The following is a 24574-nucleotide window of genomic DNA, read 5'->3' on the forward strand; positions in this document are numbered from 1 at the left end:
TAAAAATGGCTTTATGCTGTAACTTTCGTAAATAATTGTAACGAAAATATTTTCGTTACATTTTTCCTTTTATATCGTTTATACGTTTTTTATATATTATCGATTTTTTGCGGAACCTCGATAGTGGTACACATCACTAGCGATGGTTGTTAGTTTAAATATGGTTTAAATTGTTTAAATATTTTAATTTTCTAGTTGCCTATCGGTTATCGATTATAATTTGTTTATTTTTAATGAAAACGAAGGTTTATTATTAATATTTTGTGTTGTATAATTAAGATGCAATTGTTACACACATTTTTTTTGAAGGTATGTAATAGATTTTATCGTATGTATTATTTTTACTATTAATTATAAAATTTTTATATTGACATTTGGTACTTAACGCATATCTAAATGAATGGGAGAATTCTATACAGGGACTTGTTTTGCCAAAAATCGCTCTCTCTCTCTCTCATCTCGATCTTCATTGCTTAAACACCTAGTTTTTTTTCAGACACCGGCACGAGGTACGACTTGGATTTTTTTTTTTTTTTTTTTAATTCCTAACTTTTTGAGTATATTTGACAAAATTAAAAACAATATCAGGTTGCACATTAACCATTAATAGGAATTTAGAATTTAGAATGAGTGGGAGGGGGGTTAATCACTTCGACCTTAGAGATCCATTGTGTCCCCCTTTCTTGAATCATAACTCATCATACAGTCCCAGGGCTTTGACAAAAGCCAGTATCTGGGACGGTTTTATAGAGGGTAGTTCTCCATCTCCAATATCAGTCGTACCAAAATTCATGGCACGAATGGTTGTCGTCTCGGCGCACTCAGTGATGAGGTGTACTGGTGTTTCACCATCTTCCCCACAGAATCTGCATTCGCCGTTTCTTCTTAGTTTCAATCTACTGAGGTGTTCATTGAGGAGACAGTGTCCTGTTAAAAACCCCGTGACAATCCGAAGATTGTTCTTACTCAGACCCAGGAATATCTGTGATTTTTCTTGATCATAAGCCCTCAGAAACTTCTTCGAGTGTCCTAGACCATTGCAAGATTTCCATTCCAGGTTGCGGATGGAATCTTCCAAGTTCTTGAGTTCCGCCTTGAGTTGGTTACCACTTGGAAAGCAGAACGGTTCTGGTCCAGTTAGTGGAGTGTTCGCTCCTTTCCTAGCTAGATTATTTGCTTTTTCATTGCCTTCTATCCCTTGGTGAGCAGGCACCCAGTGTAGGAGGACTTTGTTTTCTTTGCCTAATTTATTCAGCTTCTCTATGCATATTAATAGGAAACAAACAATAATATGGAATGCTCAACACGTTTATACGAGTTACAATTAAAAAGTATACCAGTCCTCTCAAACAAACTTAAAAATCTAAACGAAAGACAAAAATCATCAAGTTCTCTTATTTTGTACATTGTAAAAATAAAAAAATATGTATATTTTTTGTAGGAAAAATACAAAAAATAAATTAAAAGCAATGACTAAGGAATCCAAGGACAAATAACACCCGAGCGCAAATTGTGACCATGTCACCAAATAGTGCCGTGGCACATATTTTTCTTAACCTAGGTGTCTGAAGAGATATTTATATTTTTTGATAAATGTTTTGACTACGCCTATGATGTATACAATGGTCTCATACTAATTAATTTCGAAAAAATGTATTAAAATGTCAACAAAAGGTACAAAACTATATCGACGTATAGCACACATCAAGTACATATAATATCAGAAAAATCATTATCTGATTATTTATTATCTGAATTATCTATTAAAAATAATAGTCTATGACTGCTGCGTCTGTGTCTTTGAACGTGGCCGGGATCTGTACAGCCGCTATCTCCAGATGGCTGCAGATTAGTCTGAAGGAAGGTCGCTCTTTGGGGTTGTGTTTCCAGCACATTTTCATGATGATCTTGAAACCATCAGGGCAAGTGGACGGAATGGGTGGTTTGAGTTTGCCAGAACCCACATTATAGATGATGGCACCTCGGTCCAAACTGGTTGGTCCAAGCAGATAGCTAGTGGGATGCGTTATTTGCACATGCACAAGATTATTCATAGGGATTTGAAGAGTCCCAACGTACTTATCGGCGAAGACCAATTAATCAGAATCAGCGACTTTGATACTTCTCGAACCTGGAACGAGGTCAGCGAACAGATGCCATTGGCCGGTACTGTGGCTTGGATGGCACCAGAAGCCATAAAAGAACTAGCTTGTAGCGAAAATGTCGATATCTGGTTCTTTGGAGTGGTTTTGTGGGAACTGGTCACTTGTGAAGTACCTTACGATGGAATGGAACGAGCTGCCATCATCTATAATGTGGGTTCTGGCAAACTCAAACCACCCATTCCGTCCACTTGCCCTGACGGTTTCAAGATCATCATGGAAATGTGCTGGAAACACAACCCCAAAGAGCGACCTTCCTTCAGACTAATCTGCAGCAATCTGGAGATAGCGGCTGTACAGATCCCGGCCACGTTCAAAGACACAGACGCAGCAGTCATAGACTAACTATTATTTTTAATAGATAATTCAGATAATAAATAATCAGATAATGATTTTTCTGATATTATATGTACCTGATGTGTGCTATACGTCGATACTAGTTTTGTACCTTTTGTTAACATTTTAATACATTTTTTTCGTAATTAATTAGTATGATACCATCGTATACATCATAGGCGTAGTCAAAACATTTATCAAAAAATATAAATATCTCTTCAGACACCTAGGTTAAGAAAAATATGTGCCACGGCACTTTTTTATTTTTACAATGTACAAAATAAGAGAACTTGATAATTTTTGTCTTTCGTTTAGATTTTTAAGTTTGTTTGAGAGGACTTGTATACTTTTTAATTGTACCTCGTATAAACGTTTTGAGCATTCCATATTATTGTTTGTTTCCTATTAATGGTTAATGTGCAATCTGATATTGTTTTTAATTGTGTCAAATATACTCAAAAAGTTATGAATTAAAAAAAAAATTCCATGTCGTACCTCGTGCCGGTGTCTGAAAAAAAACTAGGTGTTTAAGCAAAGAAGATCAAGATGAGAGATTTTGGCAAAACAAGTGCCTGTATAGAATTCTCCCATTCATTTAGATATGCGTTAAGTACCAAATGTCAATATAAAAGTTTTATAATTAATAGTAAAAATAATACATACGATAAAATCTCTTACATGCCTTCAAAAAAAATGTGTGTAACAATTGCATCTTAATTATACAACACCAAACAAAATATTAATAATAAACCTTCGTTTTCATTAAAATAAACAAATTATAATCGATAACCGATAGGCAACCAGAAAATAAATAAAATATTTAAACAATTTAAACTAACAACCATCGCTAGTGATGTGTACCACTATCGAGGTTCCGCAAAAAATCGAAAATATATAAAAAACGTATAAACGATATAAAAGGAAAAATGTAACGAAAATATTTTCGTTACATAATAAAAACAAAAATCAAATAACATATAATTTGTATTTTTTTATGCATATAATCCAAGTTGTCAAGTTAAAATAACGGATGACATTTTATGTGTAGAATTATCCATCCACTGATATTTCTAAGGCAGCTTGGTTTGATGATACGCTATTGGCTTATTAAATTTGAAAAATATAGCATAGAGCCACTTATTGTCACTTTGTTATAATATATTTACTGAACGTTGGTTTTCTACTTTTTTTTCTAGTAGATTTTTTTCGCATGTTACTGGACCCTTAGCATTTTGTAATATAAATATAAATTTATACTTACCTCGGATTTGGCAAATTTTAAGAAATATTGTACATGTTAAGTTATAAATTTCAGTAATTTTTTATAAATAAAAATACATATATGTATGTATGATATTACACATGGTGTAAATGAATTAGGTGTGAAAAAATTCAGGTTATTGCGTGTTAAAAAACAACTTGAAATTTTTTTGATTTTGCGTTTTACCTACAAAGATATTTGGTTATATGGGGTGTACCAAAATCACATTATTTTGAAAGAGGATTGTTCTAAAAAAGGAAATTAGTGTGGGTGTCATTAATCAAATTGTGTCTTTACATGGAATTATTTTTTGGATGATTTCATACAGGATGTTCAAACGGCTCCACTTTTTCTTTGTGTAACCCTGTAAAAACTAATATTTTAAGAAACGCCACTTACATGAAAAATATGAAATAACAAATAACCTATCATTTTTAAAAAGTAAAAACATCCAGAATTTTTTTGGCACTTATTACTTACACCCTGTATATATAGGACCAGTGTATTTTAAGTATTGAATATGCTGAAATTTTATAGAGCGACATTGCATTTTACTTATACTTTTAGTATAATGTACCATGATTAGATTAATGAGTTAATGGCAAGGAATTGTGTATTAATTTAATATCAAAAGACAACTGATATCAGATGATTCTTTTTATATTTACATTCCGTTTAATACTGGTCACTACTCTTACGAAAGCTTGATATTTATATTCAATAATCTCAAAAAAACGCTTTGGTCGACCATTTTACATTTTCTAAGAATTGTTGAAATTTCAGTATTTAAAATTTACAGTTACTTAAAACCCGAAAATAAATGTGTTTATAGAGGTGTTTGAAGTTGTGTGCTGATCTATCCTTCTAACATTTCTTTTAATTTATTATATGGTGTAATTGTAAAAAAACAATAAAATTTTTACAAATATATATTTAAAGCATTTGTATTTTTTTTTGGTAACAAAACAGATTCTTAAAATTTTACATTAGACCCTTAAAATAAAAATTATCTTTATATCTTATAATCTTTATCTGTGATAAAAACCTAATATTTTTATATTTAGTGTTATTTTTTCTTTTTCAATTAGGAAGCTTATAATAAAACAATCCTTTGAATAAACAGCTAAATTATAATTGTAAATTCTAAAGTTATTAATATTAGGCAGTTTCTTGAGTAGATAAATTAGGACTACTATCTGGCACGTCTGGTAGATCTAAGCAGAGTTGCTTAAATCGAGTTTCCAGGTCTTCACTTTCACCACTATTATTGTCTGGCGGTATATCTTGATTAGTATTTGTATCACTAGTATCTGCTTTCATTAAATCTTCTAGTTCTTGTTCTAGTTCAGAATTATCTTCACCTGTATTAGGTAAGCGAGCCAAAGCTGCTTGTATATCTTCATGTTGATCTAAAACCTAAAATACAAACTTTGTAATGTCTACCAAATATTACAAAAATATGTCTTACATCTGCTAGTTCAGATAGAGTGTTATCTACTGCTTCTTCAACTAGACCAGTATCTTTGAATGTTGTGTTAAATGCATTTAAAGTACTTTTATATGTATTCCATATTGTAACATTTTCATGGGTCCCTCTTAATTGCTCCAAGCAATTTTGTATGTTAAGTAGGGCAACTGATTTCTTTTCCAACTTTTTTTCCAATACATGCTTTTTCATTAACGAATTCTTTGCCTGCAAAATATATACTATGAAATTGTGCAAAATCAGTAACAATTAATCTCACCATCTGTCTATGATTCTTTTGTAAATGAGCCTTAGCTTCCTTAATACACTCTTCAATACGTTCTTCTATATCTTCAATATTTTTTGATAAAATAGTTTCATTTTCTTCAAGCTTATATATACCTACATCCAAATCAGATATACTAACTGGTGCATGTCCATCTCCAACTTTAATCACAAATGAATCAAATTCATTTATATTTGTACCTGTCACTGTCTTTACAGCAATTTTCTTTTCAGTAGTTAAATAATGTAAAAGTAATTTTACATTATCAGCAGCAGATACATCCTTATTGAGTATATCCAACAGATCTTTAAAACCAATCAGTTTATTTCTACATTTTACAGGTATAGATGAAAATAATTCTTCACTTTTTTTTACTATTACTTCTAAATACACATATACTGTATCAATATTTGAAGTAAAAAAAATATTTCTTTTTATCGTATTGTATGACCAACTTAAGGGTCTCTTTATAACAATATCTGTGAGCCAGCCACTCCAAGATACAGCAGATCTTTTAATAAAATCCTCCTTGGTTTCAATTTCATGATTCTTTATCATTTCATCAAATACTTCTTTCAAGCATGATGGGGGTCTACCATGTCTAATAAATTTACTATTAAGATTTGATAAAGAAATTGTGTAAATATCATTTGTTGTACAGTAAATGTTAATTATATTTTTCCAGCTCGAGATTTTGTCTGCCCAGTCTTTAGGATTTACACTTTTATTTCGGAGGGGAGCGAATAACACATTTAATCGGTTTTCGTCTTTTAAAGCACTTGGTAGCTTTTCCTCCTCTATATCAAACATTATTTATTATTACACCACCATTAAATAGCACAAATTTTAAACACCTTGAACCAGGGGGGTGACAGTGAAATAGGAAAATTGGAAACAGTCATTAGTGTCATTCCTGTCATTCTCCTCACGACAAGTATGGCCGCCTAGACAAGGACAGCATTGTTTTTGTCTAACTATTGTCTAACTTCACAGTTTAGAATTGACAGATTTCAGTTTCAGAGACAACTTCAGATTTGTTCTAGAACAAATTCGAAAATATTCGACGCCATTTAATTCATTCCGTTTAGTTTCGTTTTGGAAGTTCAATTTAATATTTCGGCTGAAATTTATAAATATAATGGTAATAAAGTATATAAAATATATATTACATGAAGAATCCTGGAGAAAACGACGTTTCTGCAGTAGTAGGTATGTCCCATGTATATGAAAAATAGGTAGTAAATAAACACTGTTTTTACATTTTTTAGATGCAAGAAAAGGGTATTATAATATCTTTGATCGGCGATTTTTCTGAAAATGGAAGCAATTTACAGCAAGGTAAGATCATTGTTAACTATAGCCAACATTAGTTATCTCCAGTATGTGCGATTTATTGTCAATAATGCAATAAATCGGACTGATAATCTGATTATGTTATCCGACTAAAAAAGTCTCTTTTTGCTTCTTTTTGATTTATAAGCCAGGTCTCTTTGGGAATAATGGACGCTTTTTTAAACAGTATATTTATATTTTATACCTATTGATATTTTTACATTGTTAATTTTAGTATAAAAAAAATTGTTTTTCTGTTTTCAGGTTTTTGTATAAGGCTCCCGTTTTCATGTTCCTGTGTCCGTTTTCTGTCCTTGAAGTCTGCGAATACGTGTGTTTATTTACAAATTACTGTAAGTCATGCTTATACCTTAACTAATTTACGTTAAAAGTACATATAATTAACTAATTGGTATTGAAACAATACAATCCTCTATATTTTTATATTTATTTAGTCACGTTGTTCCATATTTCAAATAAATATATGTGAATAAATAATTTTTTGGTTTTATTTATGAAAAGTAAAAATACAAAATACATTTGAACTGAAGAGAGGACCCGCCATTGAATAACCGGAAACGGAAATGAAAATTAAGCCATCATGTCCTTATCATGTCAACCTGTCAATTGGAAAATTAGTTCTCCAGACGACAACGAAGGCTTTCGGTGGCGTATCGTGTTTCCACGATTTAACACAGAGTTGACACTTCTTTCTAGTTAATTATTTTATGCCTTGAACAACAAAGGTAAAAAATTTAAAAGAAATTAAACTTTTATTTTTATTTTTTTTACATGGCAATTAGAAAACAAGCCATAAGCCATACAAATAGAAAAGAGGAGAAAATTATTTCTTCTTTTATATTTATAAGTTTTTTTGTTCTTGATCATATATATCATCATATATATGATCATCATATATAGATCATTATAAACTTTATAATTACTCGATTTTATATATGATTTATATCTTAGATTTATTATATCTTCTGTGGTTTATTTTCATATTTGTTAAGGTTTTTTTATTGTTTTTCTAACCTCCATGGTTTTTAAAATTTATCTTCCAATTTATAGCAGTTTATAAGTTGTTAAAAAAATAACATGGATAATGTTGAAGAAGAAAAAATTTACAAGAAAATTGAAGAACTTTCGGTGCCAATTCTAGAGTCTCTTCAACCGTTAGAGATTGAGAACTTTTCACCCTTTTACCTACGATATTATGAAGATAAATATTGTGTTGCATTTAATGATAAGGAGCATAATCATGATATTCTATTAAGATTTCATTCAAATAGATTGGTATTAATTTCTATAGCAAAAGGTCACGATATTTTTAAAGGAAAACTTATTGAGAAAATCGATTTTAATGTTAACGGTAGAAATCTGAAAGAGATTATTGTATCAGGAAAAAAGAAGAATGGTGCAAAAAAATTAAACAGAGAATCGGTTTTGTGCTATCTTCAATGTAAAGATGATGAAAATAGGTATCCAATATACACAAGCATTTTAGCATCACTAATAGAGATTAACAGTCATATTCTAAAAGATCCACAACTACTTGTATCAGATTACAAAAAACTTGGATATATTGGAGTGCTTTATCCAAAATGTTATGGACCTTACTCAATGTCGGTAGAAGCCATGGCTCAAAAGTACAACCTGCTTTCAGAAAAGGAGTATGAGGAATATTTATCGACTAGATGAAATACTTTTACTTTAAATTTCATTTGTATCCTTAAATTAATCAAAAAATTTTGTACATAATTTATGAAAATTTTGTATTTAATAAACACTACTCTCAGTTAAAATACTGTTTTATTTTAATATAATCTACTTAACAGTCATCTGGTCAAACATACATAAATATAATTTTATCACATTACTTTTTGCAAAGCAATAACTTTCAATATTAAGAATTCATCAGGCTGGGAATATTGATATCACATCCTAGAATTTAATAAAATTAACAAATAAAAAGAACCATTTTAATATAAAAAGGCTGTGTTTGAAATACATAATTGTCCTTTAAATTATTACTATTTACAGTTAAAATCATTGTATAAATAAAAATAGTACACAAGGTGCATATAAAACGATAGACTATATAGGTATTTATAAACATTAAATACTCTGTTAACAACTTTACCTTAGACGGAAACCATATTGGGTGTTAACAGAAATTTTACACATATCTTACCATAATAGGTACATCAGATTTTATAACAGAATATTTGGTCTTTTGTGTTAAGTAAATTTGTATTATTAAGAAAATAACAACTCTAAATGAAAATACCTATTCTTTCTATATAATTAAGTGACATTTGATATCAATCTTATCTTAACCATTAATATTCAAGATCAAAATATATTTTAACACTTTAACATATTTAGATTTGTGACACTTTAAAATTACTTAATTGTGAAAGAATATATCACTTATATCTACACCAAATCATCACCTACTTTAACAAAGTTATGATCTAAAAGTTGGTGCGCAGTCGCTCTTTCTTTTGGTATATGTTTGAAACATAATTCTAGAAAATCTAAACCCTCATCTATCATGTCATCTGGAGGATCTGGACTTTGACCCATTCCCACTTTAAACATAATTTGATAATTTGAATCAAACTGAGCCCAGGGACGCTGAAAGATACAAATAGTCCTGGTTATTGACATTATATATATGTTAACTAAAACTTACTTTTCCTGAAGCCATTTCAACCACGACGCATCCTACAGACCAAATATCAGCTGCTCTGCCATGACCTTCGTTCATGTTTTTTGTGAACACTTCGGGAGCCATGTAAGCTGGAAAAAATAATAAGTAATAAAAACAATAAACAATTTAAAAAAACATTAAGTTGTCGCTATATTGTCAATAATTTCAATATCCATATTTATAAATTTACTGTTACGAAAATCGTTTGATTTGCGGAGTATTTCTATTAAATAAAATTTTGGTAAAAATTCCAATCTAAATTTATTTCCATTATCTATGATTAAACCTCATCCACATTCCGCACATTCATTTACATGATATGGTAGGTATAGTGAGAATCGTTTGATTTGCGGAGTATTTCTATTAAATAAAATTTTGGTAAAAATTCCAATCTAAATTTATTTCCATTATCTATGATTAAACCTCATCCACATTCCGCACATTCATTTACATGATATGGTAGGTATAGTGAGAATCAAGTGAGAATGAACAAGGCATAAGCCCTCATGATTAAGCCCTTAAGTAATGTACCGACAACATACTGCGTTTCCGAGGCAACCAACGCAAACAACTGCCATAGATAAATGAAACAAGTTTAGATTGGAAAGTGCCCATAAGGACAATGTAAACAGTATTTGGCGCTATTCTTGCAACGGTCGCGACTCAAAGCTTTTGAAAAATTCGGAGCGGTTCGGCTTTTTCCAGATATATATCACCAAATATTATTTATTCAAATTTATTATTATTTTCTTTTAATTTGTCAAATAAAATACAGTGTGTTGCATACAAAAAACTTTATTTTATATAAGGACATGTATGAAATACCTTTATAAAATACCTGAAACATTGGAAACCAACATTATACCACGATCTACGATGGTTTTTCAGTTCAAAATTCACACAGCTTTTTTCAGTTTTTAACGCCACTTTTTCACAATTATCACGGGTTTTCAGTAAATAAAACTTAAATTAAACTCACAAGATGGCAATGATTACTTTGAAAATGGACGTTTTAAACACTTTTAGGAATTTTTTCAGTGAGAGCGGTTTAGACTATGAAAGATTTTATAATTTTTGAAGATTTTGATAAGAGATAATGACAAGTGAAAATAATTTCTGTTTTTGTTTGCGGTTGTTCTTAGCAACCCAAAACAATTTCGCGACCTAAAATTTTGACGGGCATTTCAATCTAAATTTATTTCCTTTATCTATGACAACTGTATCGTTAGAAATAGCGTAACGTCACGCGTCGGTAGGGTAACACAGCGCATAGATAAATGCAACAAGTTTAGATTGGAAAGCCCGTAAAAATTTTGGGTCGCGAAATTATTTTGGGTCGCGACCGTTATACGCGATCTGGCGCTGCTATAGCGGTCGCTAAGAACAACGGCAAACAAAAACAGAAATAATTTTCTCTTGTCAAAGTCAGAATCTTCAAAATTCATAATAATCTTTCAAAATCTAAACCGCTCTCATTAAAGAAATTCCGAAAAGTGTTTATAGCGTCCATTTTCAAAGTAATTATTGCTATCTTGTGAATTTAATTCAAGTTTTATTTACTCCAGCCGGTGATAATTGTGAAAAAGTGGCATAAAAAACTTAAAAAGCTGTGCTGTGAACTGTGAACTGCAAAAACCATCGTGGATCGTGGCATAACGTCGGTTTCCAAAATTTGATAGGTATTTCATACATGCGTCCTTAGCTTTGTTTTGGTTCGAATTTCAGGACGATTCTAGAATTGCGCAGAACAAATTGCGTACTAGTTATTATCTCGGATCGGTTCGGAATCAATTCGAAAGAACCATAAACCAAAACACATCAAAGATTATTATTGTTGCGCATGTGCGAACTGTTAATTCGTAAACCGTCCCTACTGAGAGGCGCGAATCGTTAGGACGATCCTAGAACTGTCCAGAACCAGTCCCAGCCAGAAACCAAAACAGCTGTGTATACATTCAGAATCAATTCCGAATGAACCAAAACATAAAACGCTTACGACGCATGTGCGATCTGTCCTAACGCGTGAACCAAAACAAAGCTCTTATATATAAAATAAAGTTTCTTGTATGCAACACACTGTGTTTTATTTATAAAATTAAACGAAAATAATAATAAATTTGAATAAACAATATTTGGCGATATAATTCCGGAAAAAGCCGAACAGCTCCGAAATTTTCATAAGTTTTGGGTCGCGACCGTTGCAAGAATAGCGCCAAATAGTGTTTACATTGTCCTTATGGGCACTTTCCAATCTAAACTTGTTTCATTTATCTATGACACAGCGTCAGACAAAAAGTTTGAAATAGGTAAAAAAAAAGTAATAAAAGGTTTCTAATTTATTGCGAACTACATATTTTTTCCTATTGTTGCTTACCCTGAGTTCCAACAAATCCCTGTAATTCTCCAGGCATAGTGTTATTGTTTTTAATTTTAGCTGCACATCCAAAATCGCCGATTTTTAAGCAATTTCCTTCCTGAGTAAGAAAGATATTTGCCGGTTTAATATCGCGATGAACTATGCCATGATCATGCAAGCATGCTACACCACACAGCAATTGGTAGGTATATTTTCTAACCAGCAATTCAGGTAAACCCTCTTCAGTGGCTTTGATTAAATTCTCCAAAGTACCTTCAGCACAAAATTCCATAAAAAGTAACATTTTATCCTAGAAAATCCAAAAAATTAATACCATAGTGTAGTTGTGAACAGTTATGTTTTTGTTAAGATCCATTTAATGATTTATATCCATAATCATATAAAGTGGTTGCAACTAAAGGAGCCAGGAGCGTCATCAATGACGCGAATGCATAGAGACCGCTCCTTGCTTACGATTAGACGGTTCGGTGATGCTTAGATGTTTATATTCTGACGCTATAAAATAACTGTACTGTCTAATCTCGAGGAGACGTTCACCGGCAAAATATTGATGACGTTCCTGGCTCTTTCTTTGGTTGCGACCATTCATACAGGTTGTTAAATTGTTTATTACTCGCGGCAAGAGCTTTATGGTTGAAATACGGCAACCTCGGCCCGCTCGTCGAGAGACGACGCAACGGGACGAGTTGGCAGCTTAGCTTAGTACTCATTTGGAATCTAGGCAGTGTTGCCATTCTGTTCCCCAATAAGTAACCGTCCAATTAACAATCTGTATATGCAAGCCAATACATAGACGGTACACTGGGGTAGTGAGGTCTTCAGTAACATATGCATCCTTGGTATGGTGGCCTAAGGTCATGCAACAAACAATGCGCAGCCTCAACAAAGTGCAAAGACTTGATTCTCTGAGCATAACAGAGGCAATTAAATCAACGCCCATTGTGTGTGCACTCTGGACCAGTGCCTTCTATTAAAAGATCAGCCTTCGGGCGAGATTTATGACGTCACGCTAGTTAGATATAACGGATTAATAAATATGTTGTAAAATACATGGAAAACATAATTATTCCTCAGATTTTTGGTTTGTATTTTAAAAATGATATAGTTTACATGAAATATACATAATATACAGTTAATAACTACAACATATATACCTATTTATAGTAATAAATACTTTGGCATATAAACTAGGAACCATACAAATGCAGCAAATGTTTTACAATGTACAAATAATGTATAGGTACATAAGATAATGGGTAAAATGTAAATATATTTTAAATTTTGGGGTTTGAAAATCGATCTAATTTAACAAAAAACATTCAATATCTACTAATAGTGATGTATTATTATTTGCATACACAAAATTTATATGTATATTTTGCAAGTATCAATGTTTGATTTGGATTTTTTAGAATATTATCTAAAAAAAGGCGTCAGAGATGGCTATGAAATGAAGATCGCTGGCATTTTATATGTAAAATTATTCTAAAATTTTTGATTTTCTTGGGATTTTTAGGTTCGGGAAAAACGCATTTGGGTTTTCATTATTTTTATTTGGTTTAAAAAAACGTTTCGGCTAACTATAGCCTTCATCAGTGTTGTGTCATATGAGAAAAATAGTGTCGAATATAATCCAAAAAATTACATATACAATATAATTCACACCTCATAATGTTTACTGCAATTAATAAACTGATATAAACTTATCAAAAGATGACCACATATTTTTTAAAATTATTATTCTTTACACTAAAATTATCTACATTGACTATGGAGTACGCAGTAAACATTATATGTGTGGTGTGAATATTTTATATGTAATTTTTTGGATTATATTCGACACTATTTTTTTCATATGACACAACACTGATGAAGGCTATAATGTTAGCCGAAACGTTTTTTTTTAAACCAAATAATAATAATGAAAAACCAAATAAAAACATAATCAGCGTTTTCCCGAATCTAAATCCCAAGAAAATCAAAAAATTTAGAATATTTAGAAACAAGGTTCAAGAATATCAAATTTTCCAAGATTGTAAAATTCTAGTTAATTATTTTATGTGTACAGTTATTTAGGGAATGTCATCGATGTTCATTTCCAAGCAAACTAGACGATTTTTTTCGATGATACGGTATAATTCTTACGTAAAATGTAAATAACATTAGACCATAGTATTAGACCAATTAAAACAAAGAAATATGAATTTCTTAGTATTTTTAGTAACACCTTTATTCCTAAAACTTAATTTTGTATTATGCAAATATACCAATTTTATTGTTATTTTATTCATATTGTATTCAGCCATCACTTAAATATTTGATATTAATTTGGTATTATAAATAATCAACACTATTCATTAAAAATTACTGAACAAATATATGTTATGCTTGACAACTTGACATACATTATATATTATCAAACAAAAACACATTCTTCTTTTAAACTGTATCAGTCTTGTCTTTACAAAAATCTTTTTTTAAAATTTGAACTCAAAATAATAATCTTTTTCATGATCTTTAATACACATATTCTTTATTTTTCCCTAGATCATAATACCTACTTACGTGTTTGAATCTATCGAAGCTGAACCAACAACACTTGGAGTGGAGATTCCACAATATGAATAAAATAAACATAATTGTCCAGTTTTCATTAATACCATCATGGGAGAATATTATTTTTAAATTTATTAAAGATATTTTCAATAGAATTCTCTTGATTTATAACTCGTACCCACTTTTCTTGCTCTTCCGGACACTTTAGGCTGCCTAGTATAAGTATCCTTTCCACCAGGAACACAACAAAGATGAGGCATAGCACCAAAAACACACTCCACTTAAGCTTTATTGATGAATTGTTAGAGTCTTAAAAAACACACACAAAAATCACGATGAGTAAAAAATGTATGGGCACTTTTAGGTTAAATCACTTACACAAAGTGTAATTTTTCAATTTTTCTATTTTTTTTATGCGAAACCGAGAGTGACCATATATCTGGTAGTAGTTTATGTCACTTAAACACCAAAATAATTAGTTTTTTGCACTACAATAATAAATAAATCCAAACATCATAGAGTTAAAACCAAAAATCAACCGACAAAATATGAAACGGAATCTAACCCAATATCTAAGTATGTACAGCTGATGAAGTAAATAAAAGTCCGCCCCCAGGCTGATCTTTTAAAGAACGGCAGTGTCTGGACCTTTTGCCATGGACATCAACTTTTGACGTTTTTTTACGTCAAAACTAACTGTCACAGTAACATGTGTCGAGTTGGCCTTGGTCCAATCTATCGACATACCAAATTTCATTTAAATTGGACGATTTTTTCGCCATTACGATGGGGTTTCATAATGCATGAAACGTCAAAATATCATGAAAATACGGAAACTTGGAACAGTAGTTAGCCCCCCCTCTACGAGCTCCATCTAGATTCCGAGTTTCCGCCCCCTAGCCCACTTAGGGCGCGAGTCACGACGCTCTTTGGACCCATCTCAACTTCCTCATTGGCTTACCAATTTTTGCGATCATTATCACTTTTCGTGGCGCGTGTCGTGACGCTAGCTCGTGTGTCACGTCCAACAATTTTTACCGCCAGCCGAGTAAAGAAGTTTGACTTCAAAAATGCAATGTCATAAAATTTAAAATCTATAGTTTTTCTTAGTTGTAATTTAAAACACACGTCTATTGCAGTCAATAGTTAGAGCAAAATTGTAAACACACAACCTATTCTGCAAGAGTTATATACGATTCTGACAGACGATTAACTGTCACAAACATCATATACATATACATTCTATGGACAAATTATGTATATAATTTTTTTTTGGATTATGTACTTCATTTAATGTACATTATTCAAAGCTTGAAATAACTGAATTTGCAAAAATGTATTTTACTTAAGTCTTTATAGCAAAAATGTGTATATTTAGATAAATAAAAAAATTGTAAAACAAGTTTTAAATATAACTTACTGTGTAAATTTCAATGCCATAGTATTTAACCAAGTTTTCATGCGAGATACCCTCCAAAATTTTCATTTCTTCAGAGACCCTCTTAATAGTCAGCTTGTCGTTGTGCTGAATTGAAATTTCTTTGACTGCCATCATTTCGCCGGTATTATTATTAACAGCAGTATAAACTTTACCAAACCTTCCCTGACCTAGAGCCAAAAATAAAAAAGGTAAATTTCTGTAAAATGCAGCAACAAAATCAATAAAAATAATAGATATTACATTACAGTTGAGGGTTGGAACCTTTGGTGTTATAACATCAAGATGAAACGCTAAAATACCACAATGCACCAAAACATTTTTACTTTTACACTGGACGCGCGTTTCAGCAGATGATGCTAACATGGTTAGCGAACCGCGCAAGTGTAAAAGTGTTTTTGTGTATTGTGGTGATTTAGCGTTTTATTTTGCAGATATTAAATAAACTGAAAAATTATTTACCTATTTTGATGCCTCTTTGCCAAGAGAATGTTACACATCTCCTTCTTACATGAGATTGCTTCTCTGTATTGCGTTCTAAAATCTTTCCTATAAGGTGTTCTTTGTGCAATGACTCGTTCATTTTATTCTCTAACATTTCAATAGCGTCTCTGACTCTCTCAGAATGTGTCTTTGGTGGTAGTTTGATTTTAACAATGGGTGTAATAGTTTTGTCTTCTTTCTTCAAACTGGAACATTTAGTTAAAAAGGGGAATTTTAAGATAAGTATCTTGTTGTTTTAACAGTTATATTACATTATAATAGTAACTTTTTCTTAATAATAAATTGGAGATTTATTAGTCAATATGAGCTGAGAGAATAAGCTTTAAACTGTGCCTGGTATGATTTTTTTAAAACGTGCTTAAAATAACAGGGTTCTGTTTTTTAAATTAACAGCCAAAACGTCAAAAGCATATAGAATATATTTTAATAAACAGATTTCAATATACAGTATCGGGTGTCCCATTTTCGTGCGTTTTATGTGTTTTCTCGTTTATGAGTAGAGATACATACAAAGATGCGGTTTTTACAACACTATGCTACTTCTTTACTAAACTAAAGACGTTAAACATAGATTTGTCCTAACCTTCTTAGTTCCTAATTTACAGAGCAAATTTTAAAATGTTGAATTTTTAAAACTCTTTTTTCCAAAAGGTTAAAATTGTATCCAGTAGAGTTTTCACGTAGAATCCAGTGGCGTAAACAGTTTTTTTGGTGGGAGTTGTCATTTTCGAAATATGATTTTGTTTTACTACAAAAAAGACAGAGATCGCAGTATACTTTTAATAATTCTTTTGTTTCTTTTATTATCAATTACGGCCTACTAATAAAAGATTATCTTTTAATGATATTCTTTTAAATATTGGAGTAAATAGTGAAAATAAATATAAGGTGTTATATATTTTTAAAAAGCTCATAGCCAGCCAGATCATATGATTTATAAATATATAGGGTGTTCTATTTAAGAAATTTAAGTAGTTCATATCTTCAAAGATATTGTTTTCGTAGAATAACAAACTACGCCACTATATTCTAGGTAAAAAGTTCTACAATAAACAGTTTTGACCTTCTCGATACCTTAACTATCATTATAATAGAGATACGGGGGTGTCCCAAATTTCAAAAATTAGACAGTGGGACAGGTTTGTACAAACCGCATCCTTCTATCTTCACTAATAACGAAGAAACTATGATTTCAATCAAAATGGGACACCCTGTATGCACACTTGCATCTGTAATTTTTCATTTATTTATGAACAATAATATATGATCATTATGATTAAATATCTACATACAATCCTATAACAATAACAATAAGCAATAAATATAAGTAAAAAGATAAACTTAGTTTGGCCGCAAGTCACAGTCGCAACAACAGTTACAACTCTACAGGGTGCTACAAATTCGAGGTACGAGCATTGGTATCTAGGTAACCGTAATAGATACAAAGAAGGTTAAATCATAGATAAATGAAACAAGTTTAGATTGGAAAGTGCCCATAAGGACAATGTAAACACTATTTGGCGTTATTCTTGCAACGGTCGCGACCCAAAACTTTTGAAAATTTCGGAGCGGTTCGGCTTTTTCCGGAATTATATCGCCAAATATTGTTTATTCAAATTTATTATTATTTTCGTTTAATTTTATAAATAAAATACAGTGTGTTGCATACAAGAAACTTTATTTTATATAAGGACGCATGTATGAAATACCTATGAAACATTAGAAACCGACGTTATGCCACGATCCACGATGGTTTTTGCAGTTCACAGTTCACAGCACAGCTTTTTAAGTTTTAATGCCACTTTTTCACAATTATCACCGGTTGGAGTAAATAAAACTTGAATTAAACTTACAAGATAGCAATAATTACTTTGAAAATGGACGCCATAAACACTTTTCGGAATTTCTTTAATGAGAGCGGTTTAGATTTTGAAAGATTATTATGATTTTTGAAGATTCTGACTTTGACAAGAGAAAATTATTTCTGTTTTTGTTTGCCGTTGTTCTTAGCGACCGCTATAGCAGCGCCAGATCGCGTATAACGGTCGCGATCCAAAATAATTTCGCGACCTAAAATTTGTACGGGCTTTCCAATCTAAACTTGTTGCATTTATCTATGGGTTAAATTAGGACAAAGTTGCGCTTTGGGATGTTCACCAAGATGCCATTAAAAAAGTTTTAATAATTTCAAGGATTGCTGAGTTTTTTGGAAAAAAATTGATTTTTTTGAAAATCCATTTTATTTTTTCCTGTCGTTACTTTTTAGAAAACCAAATAATGACACGTTCTCATAGCCACTTTACTAAGGCTATCTAATAGTACTTTTAGATTTTCAAATTAGCTGATAATTTGTGAGATACAGAGGCCAACTTAATTTTTTTTAAATACGGACCTGCATTTTTTATTTCAGGTTTTAAAAGAACTCGGTCTCCTGAGAACAATGATATGCCACACTTTATACTTTTTTTTGTTTTGGGTACATTAACAAAAACAAAACTATTTAATTATTATTTAAAATAATTTTAAATCCGACTCTGTTTTTTTAAATTATTTAATATGATTATATTCATCCCAACAATATTGATCAGCGCTAATTAAGACTGAATAAAAAAATCGAGCCAATTGGAAGATTTAAATAAATAATATCCAGGTCAGCAATTTAAAGATATTATTTTTAACTTTTTTTTTATTGTGAATTTGAGATCTCAGTGTGCGATCTAATAATACGCATAATATTAATCGTAGTTATTACAAATAAATCAACTTCTACAAACTAGTTTCTAATGCTCTACATGTTCCAAAGGGTTAACAACCGCCCTATTGCACAAATTAATTTTTAGTTTCTGAGGGCTTACGATCAAGAAAAATCAAAGATCTTCCTGGATTTAAGTAAGAACAATCTTCGGATTGTCACGGGGTTTTTAGCAGGACACTGTCTCCTCAATGAACACCTCAGTAGATTGAAACAACAAAAAACGGCGAATGCAGATTCTGTGGGGAAAATGGGGAAACACCAGTACACCTCATCACTGAGCCGAGACGACAACCATTCGTGCCATGAACTTTGGTACGACTGATATTGAGATGGAGAACTACCCTCCATAAAACTGTCCCAGATACTGGTTTTTGTCAAAGCTCTGGGACTCTATGATGAGTTATAACTCAAGAAAGGGGGACACAATAGATCTGTAAGGTCGCAGTGATTAATTAAAACCCCTCCCACTCATTCTAAATTCATTCTAAAAATTTTTTGTTCAATTTTATTTATAGCTCTTTGAACTTTCTTCTTATACTTCCGAATGCATTTTGTACACTTTATTGTTAATGTGGAGATGTAATGATTTCAGTTTTACAAATGATGTCAAGTAATGTCCCCAGCCCCTGTGCGACAGGTCCAGGATCCTCGCTGGCCAGGAACCTGGTCATTGTTAAGTTTGAAAGCTTATCAATATTGACAGGAAAAAATTAAATTGATTTTCAAAAAAAATGTTTTTTTCCAAAAAACTCGGCGATCCTTGAAATTTTCAAAACTTTTTAGATGGCATCTTGGTGAACATTCTAAAGCGCAACTTTGCCCCAATTTAACCATGTTCGTATCTATTACGGTTACCGAGATAATGCTCGTACCTCAAATTTGTAGCACCCTGTATAACAAAAACTGTCAAATCTTATTTACTTGATGTTAGCAAAATTAGAATAATAATGACTAGTTTACTCAAAAACATAGCAAAATTTCATGGTTCTGCGATATTGTCAGCGCACTGTTATTTCATACCAGTTATTTCTTGGAAGTTACAACTGTTGTGATACCAATCTAGTATTTGTTTTTGAAATCTGGTTTTTATGACATCACGTATAAGCTGCCAGACATTTTTTTTTGTAGTAATGGTATATCATTACCAAGGCATATAAATCACACGGCAGGCCAACTCGCTTTGGCAGGAACGCTACGCGCATATCCTTGCGCACGCCGCCATTATGGGTGCCAGCAACAGAAATTAACCAATGTCGTAGTCAGTCGTAGTTTTTGTGAGTTTTTGTCATCGACAATATACAGTTCCGGCAGCTTTGAGTCAGTAGCGTGCGGCTTAATTTATTTCATTCTTTTCTTGAGTGATATATTTTGTTTTTTTTAGTTTTATTTTTTTTATTGTGTGATATATTTGGTTTTTGTAGTTTTATTTTCGTTTCTTGTGTGTTATATTTTGTTTTTGTAGTTTTATTTTTGTTTTTCTGAACATTTTTCGGTGATGACACTACCAAAAGCTTGGTAGTGTATTATATATTATATCACTTATTAATAAAATATTTTTCATACCAATATTTTTAAGTTTAATAATTGCTTCAAATACAATTTCCTTCATCTGTTTACCTGTGCATGTAGTGTGATAAAAAAATAAGCTAGGGATTGCTTCTAATTGGTAAAGATACCACTTACCATAACAACATTAGTCACCCGAGCTGGTTTAAACTCTCTGTTCCTCTTCTCCTGGTCCTCAAAACCCACAATATTATCATGATCACTATTATAAAATAAGTTGAACTTGATATTCATATCATCAATACATAGAACACAAAATCGATTAAGTTCATCCAGTTCATCGAAACTTTCAACTTTGCTTTTTAGCGTCTCAAATACACTAAGATTTTCTAAGCCAGGTTGAATATCGATGTCATATATTCATTTTCTTAGTGTCTCTGGGTCTCTGGACGTGGAAGGCAAAATAGATTTGTCAAGAGCGTCTTGCATATTTTTGGCCGGGAAAAGTATATCGCCAGACATTTATATTTAAATTCATTATTTTCTTCCTTTAGCTGATTTATTAATTAACAAAATTTGCTACGTCCATTGATGGACATAATTTGTACGTAGCCTCTTTATATTGTTCACCAGAGATTTTATTGGGTATTTCTTTAATTCTTGTTTGTAACTCCTGGCATGTTTTTTAATTTTAATTGTCTATTCTCTACAGTTAAATGTTTAATTGATTTTATCATTTTTACTTTTCGAGGAGTAGGTACGCGCGGTTTACGATTCATTTGTTTAGATAAAAGTATTGTGTAAATAAAGTTCAGTTTCAGTCAATTAGAGTATTTTTTTTAATACGACCCTGTCTATCAATAGTTTATTTTCTGAGAAATTTTTTGATACGTTTTAATCCGGCCCTGACTCGGCACCCATAATGGTGTTTTCAAGGTCAAATTTTATAGAAATTTTAAGCACTGGAATCTGGGCAGAGTTAGCCTGCCGTGTGATTTATATGCCGTGTCATTACTACCATACAAGTGATGTAGATAGAGTTATAAAGTTACCTGTTAAAACTTAAGTTGACATTATCCACCAGGTCAGAAATGGGTGACTGTTCTAAGCTAGTTTTTCTTAATGGAGCCGATCGTTGACTTTTGTAGGTGGGTCTGGGGCTAGGAGACGACCCCCTCGACCGAGTCCTTATATGCTCCAAAGATATTCGTGGAGAGGCTGAGTAAAATCCACTTTCAGGAGTTGAAGGTGCAGTAGTACCTATACAGAATAATAAGAAACAAGTACATACCATCAAGCTACTGCATAAATATAATCACAATCCTTTACCTATAAATAAATGTTACTATAACTTCTAAATAATTACCTATCAAGTGGGATATACATTCATCCATATTTTTCTTAAGATCTTCAAATTCCTCTTCAGTCAAGTATTTTGTGTTGGCTGGTTCACATACAGTTAAAAGAAATTCCATACCCTGATTTGCCCATCTTGGTCTCATACCTGTGATAGAAAAATCTCTAAATAATATACAGGTTTATGAGACATATTTCATTTGTTTAAGTTAATAAATTTATATGCCTCATAATTCATATATAAAAACAGTATTAGACTCCTTCCGTAGTACTTTTGTTCAATGGCCCAATTGTTATAAAAAAGGCAACCTTTCTATAATTTGATATCAATTAAACTTTTAGACACGTAATCGAGGGCGCGATTTTTAAATTCATTGTTTCTAACCATGGACATATTCGGCGCCGGGCTGACTAATTGGAATTTAAATTTCCCGCCGGGGGTTTAGGTGATAGCTCTGCTGTAAAAAATGTCAAGTTGCCACATTTATTTATTTATTTCCTGACATTGTCATTCGTTTTGACTCTTTAGTTTTATATTACGACTTTTTGGTTTAAACAAATAGTGTTGTGATACTTTAAGCTTAAAAATGTTTACTAGCAGACCTTGCAATCGAACACTGTTCTTTTTAGAACCTCTTTTAGTGCGAGGTGTAGAAGATAGCTTAATAGCCGTAAAAAAAATTATCGCAACATTATTAGAATATTTTGAACGGGAAAGCGGTAGTAATAGCCCTTTATGTCCCTTAAGTGCTGTTAAGAAGGCTAAAATATTTTGATTAAAAGAAAATATGTAAAAGTGGGCAGCGTTGCCCATTTCCAGTTAAGCTTAATTACGTGACTTAAAGTTTATTTGATACGAACTTTAGTTTAATTTTTAATTGCAATTAAAAAAAACATCAAATTCAAATGTCAAATCTGATATTTTAATCACATTTTGATAAAAATCATGAAATGTAACATTAATTTTACAAAGTACTGTAGATAAAAATTAGCTAACACGTCAATTTGAAAAATAAAGCCAACACAGAAAATTTAAAAAATATTAATAAAATTACAAATACATATTACAGGGTGGCCCATCGAAAACGTTCCGCAAGGCATAACGGCCAGGGTAATTTTTTTCTCAGAAAATTCAGAAACACGTCGATTTTGTTTGTGAGGGGGACAGCTTTTGCCCCAAAAATAATTGCAAAATCTTGAACCCTCTAAGAGGGGTGTCATCCCCCAATTTTTTTCAAATGGGAAGGGGGGTCAAGTGGTACCGCAATTAAAAGGGCTTTCTATTCTCTATACTTTCCCGCTTCGCTTTTGAAAATCGGTCGAGTCATTGAGAAAATATGAAGGATTGAAATTTGAAAAGTTTATATAAACATTTATCAGAGTAAATGATAAGGATAAATTCCTTCGACCAATTTGCTGTTTTTTCTTATTATTTCTAGATGTTTACGCATTTTTTCACTTGCCACAGGGTTGAACGATCAGGTGCGGTAGTTGCTAGATAGCTGAAGTTTGTTCTTCTCAATATCGTTAAACTTTTTAACAATTATGGTGTACTCACTTGCAGAAAAAGTGGAAATAATCGAACTTTATTTTAAAAATAATAAATGTGGCAATCGGCTTGCGCAGATATTCAATGAACGCCATCCTGACAAACACCTTTATGGCAAAATTGTTTGCGAGTTAGTAGCAAAATTTCGCGAAACTGGTTCCGTTATGAATAAAAAGAGGCAGGTGGAAAATCCTATAGTAAATGAAGCTATGGAGGTATTCGTATTGGGCCAAGTTGCCATGGATAGTACGCTGAGTACAAGAAAATCAGCCAATAAGACTGGCGTGAATCGCACAAGTGTCCAAAGGCGTACAAGTGTCGAAGACGATTTTGATCGTCGCTTGCAATTTTGTGAAACTATGACTAAACGCGTGGCGAATGATAATAATTTCCTATTTAATGTGTGTTTTTCGGATGAGTGTACTTTCTTTTTGAACGGTGTAGTTAATCGGCACAACAGTCGGTACTGGGCTGAGGACAACCCCAGGGTTTTTCACGAGGTGCACACACAAAACCCTCAGAAATTGAACGTGTCGGTTGGTATTTTTGGAAATTCTATTGTAGGTCTTTTGAGTTTAACGATATTGAGAAGAACTTCAACGCACAAGTCACAGAACAGCTATCTAGCAATTACCGCACCTGATCGTTCAACCTTGTAGCAAGTGAAAAAATGCGTAAACATCTAGAAATAATAAGAAAAAACCTCAAATTGGTGGAAGGAATGGAAGGAATTTAAATAAACTTTTCAAATTTTAATCCTTCATATTTTCTCAATGACTCGACCGATTTTCAAAAGCGAAGCGGGAAAGTATAGAGAATAGAAAGCCCTTTTCATTGCGGTACAACTTGACCCCCTTCCCATTTGAAAAAAGTTGGGGGATAACACCCCCGTTTAGAGGGTTGAAGATTTTGCAACCATTTTTGGGGCAAAAGTTGTCCCCCTCACAAACAAGGATTGAAATTTTTGAAAAAAAA

General features: G+C 31.9%; 3 protein-coding genes across 3 annotated transcripts in view; 1 reads left to right on the plus strand and 2 right to left on the minus strand.

The window, feature by feature from the left end:
* Positions 1 to 4706: 4706 nt before the first annotated feature.
* Positions 4707 to 7660, minus strand: LOC115880053 (charged multivesicular body protein 7). Its single transcript, XM_030897174.1, has 4 exons — positions 7575 to 7660; positions 5505 to 6364; positions 5228 to 5452; positions 4707 to 5175 (listed from the first exon to the last, which is right to left on the minus strand). Exons 2-4 carry the CDS (start codon positions 6318 to 6320, stop codon positions 4918 to 4920), a joined length of 1299 nt encoding a protein of 432 aa, XP_030753034.1. The 5' UTR covers positions 6321 to 6364; positions 7575 to 7660; the 3' UTR covers positions 4707 to 4917.
* A 189-nt stretch (positions 7661 to 7849) lies between these two features.
* LOC115880054 (protein Abitram-like) lies at positions 7850 to 8641 on the plus strand. The gene has a single exon (XM_030897175.1). It carries the CDS (start codon positions 7941 to 7943, stop codon positions 8541 to 8543), a length of 603 nt encoding a protein of 200 aa, XP_030753035.1. The 5' UTR covers positions 7850 to 7940; the 3' UTR covers positions 8544 to 8641.
* A 169-nt stretch (positions 8642 to 8810) lies between these two features.
* LOC115880052 (mitogen-activated protein kinase kinase kinase 4) overlaps positions 8811 to 24574 on the minus strand; it is a 41769-nt gene continuing 26005 nt past the window's right edge. The window contains exons 14-20 of the mRNA XM_030897173.1: positions 22061 to 22198; positions 21747 to 21954; positions 16392 to 16618; positions 15912 to 16099; positions 11933 to 12224; positions 9541 to 9647; positions 8811 to 9482 (exon numbers count right to left, since the gene is read on the minus strand). Coding sequence (XP_030753033.1) covers positions 9282 to 9482; positions 9541 to 9647; positions 11933 to 12224; positions 15912 to 16099; positions 16392 to 16618; positions 21747 to 21954; positions 22061 to 22198 — 1361 coding nt within the window. The 3' untranslated portion in view covers positions 8811 to 9281. The remainder of the gene's footprint in view (positions 9483 to 9540; positions 9648 to 11932; positions 12225 to 15911; positions 16100 to 16391; positions 16619 to 21746; positions 21955 to 22060; positions 22199 to 24574) is intronic.

This window comes from Sitophilus oryzae, unplaced genomic scaffold (assembly GCF_002938485.1).
Source record: "Sitophilus oryzae breed Bouriz unplaced genomic scaffold, Soryzae_2.0 scaffold_1614_pilon_pilon, whole genome shotgun sequence".
NCBI classification, from domain to species: Eukaryota; Metazoa; Arthropoda; class Insecta; order Coleoptera; family Curculionidae; genus Sitophilus; species Sitophilus oryzae.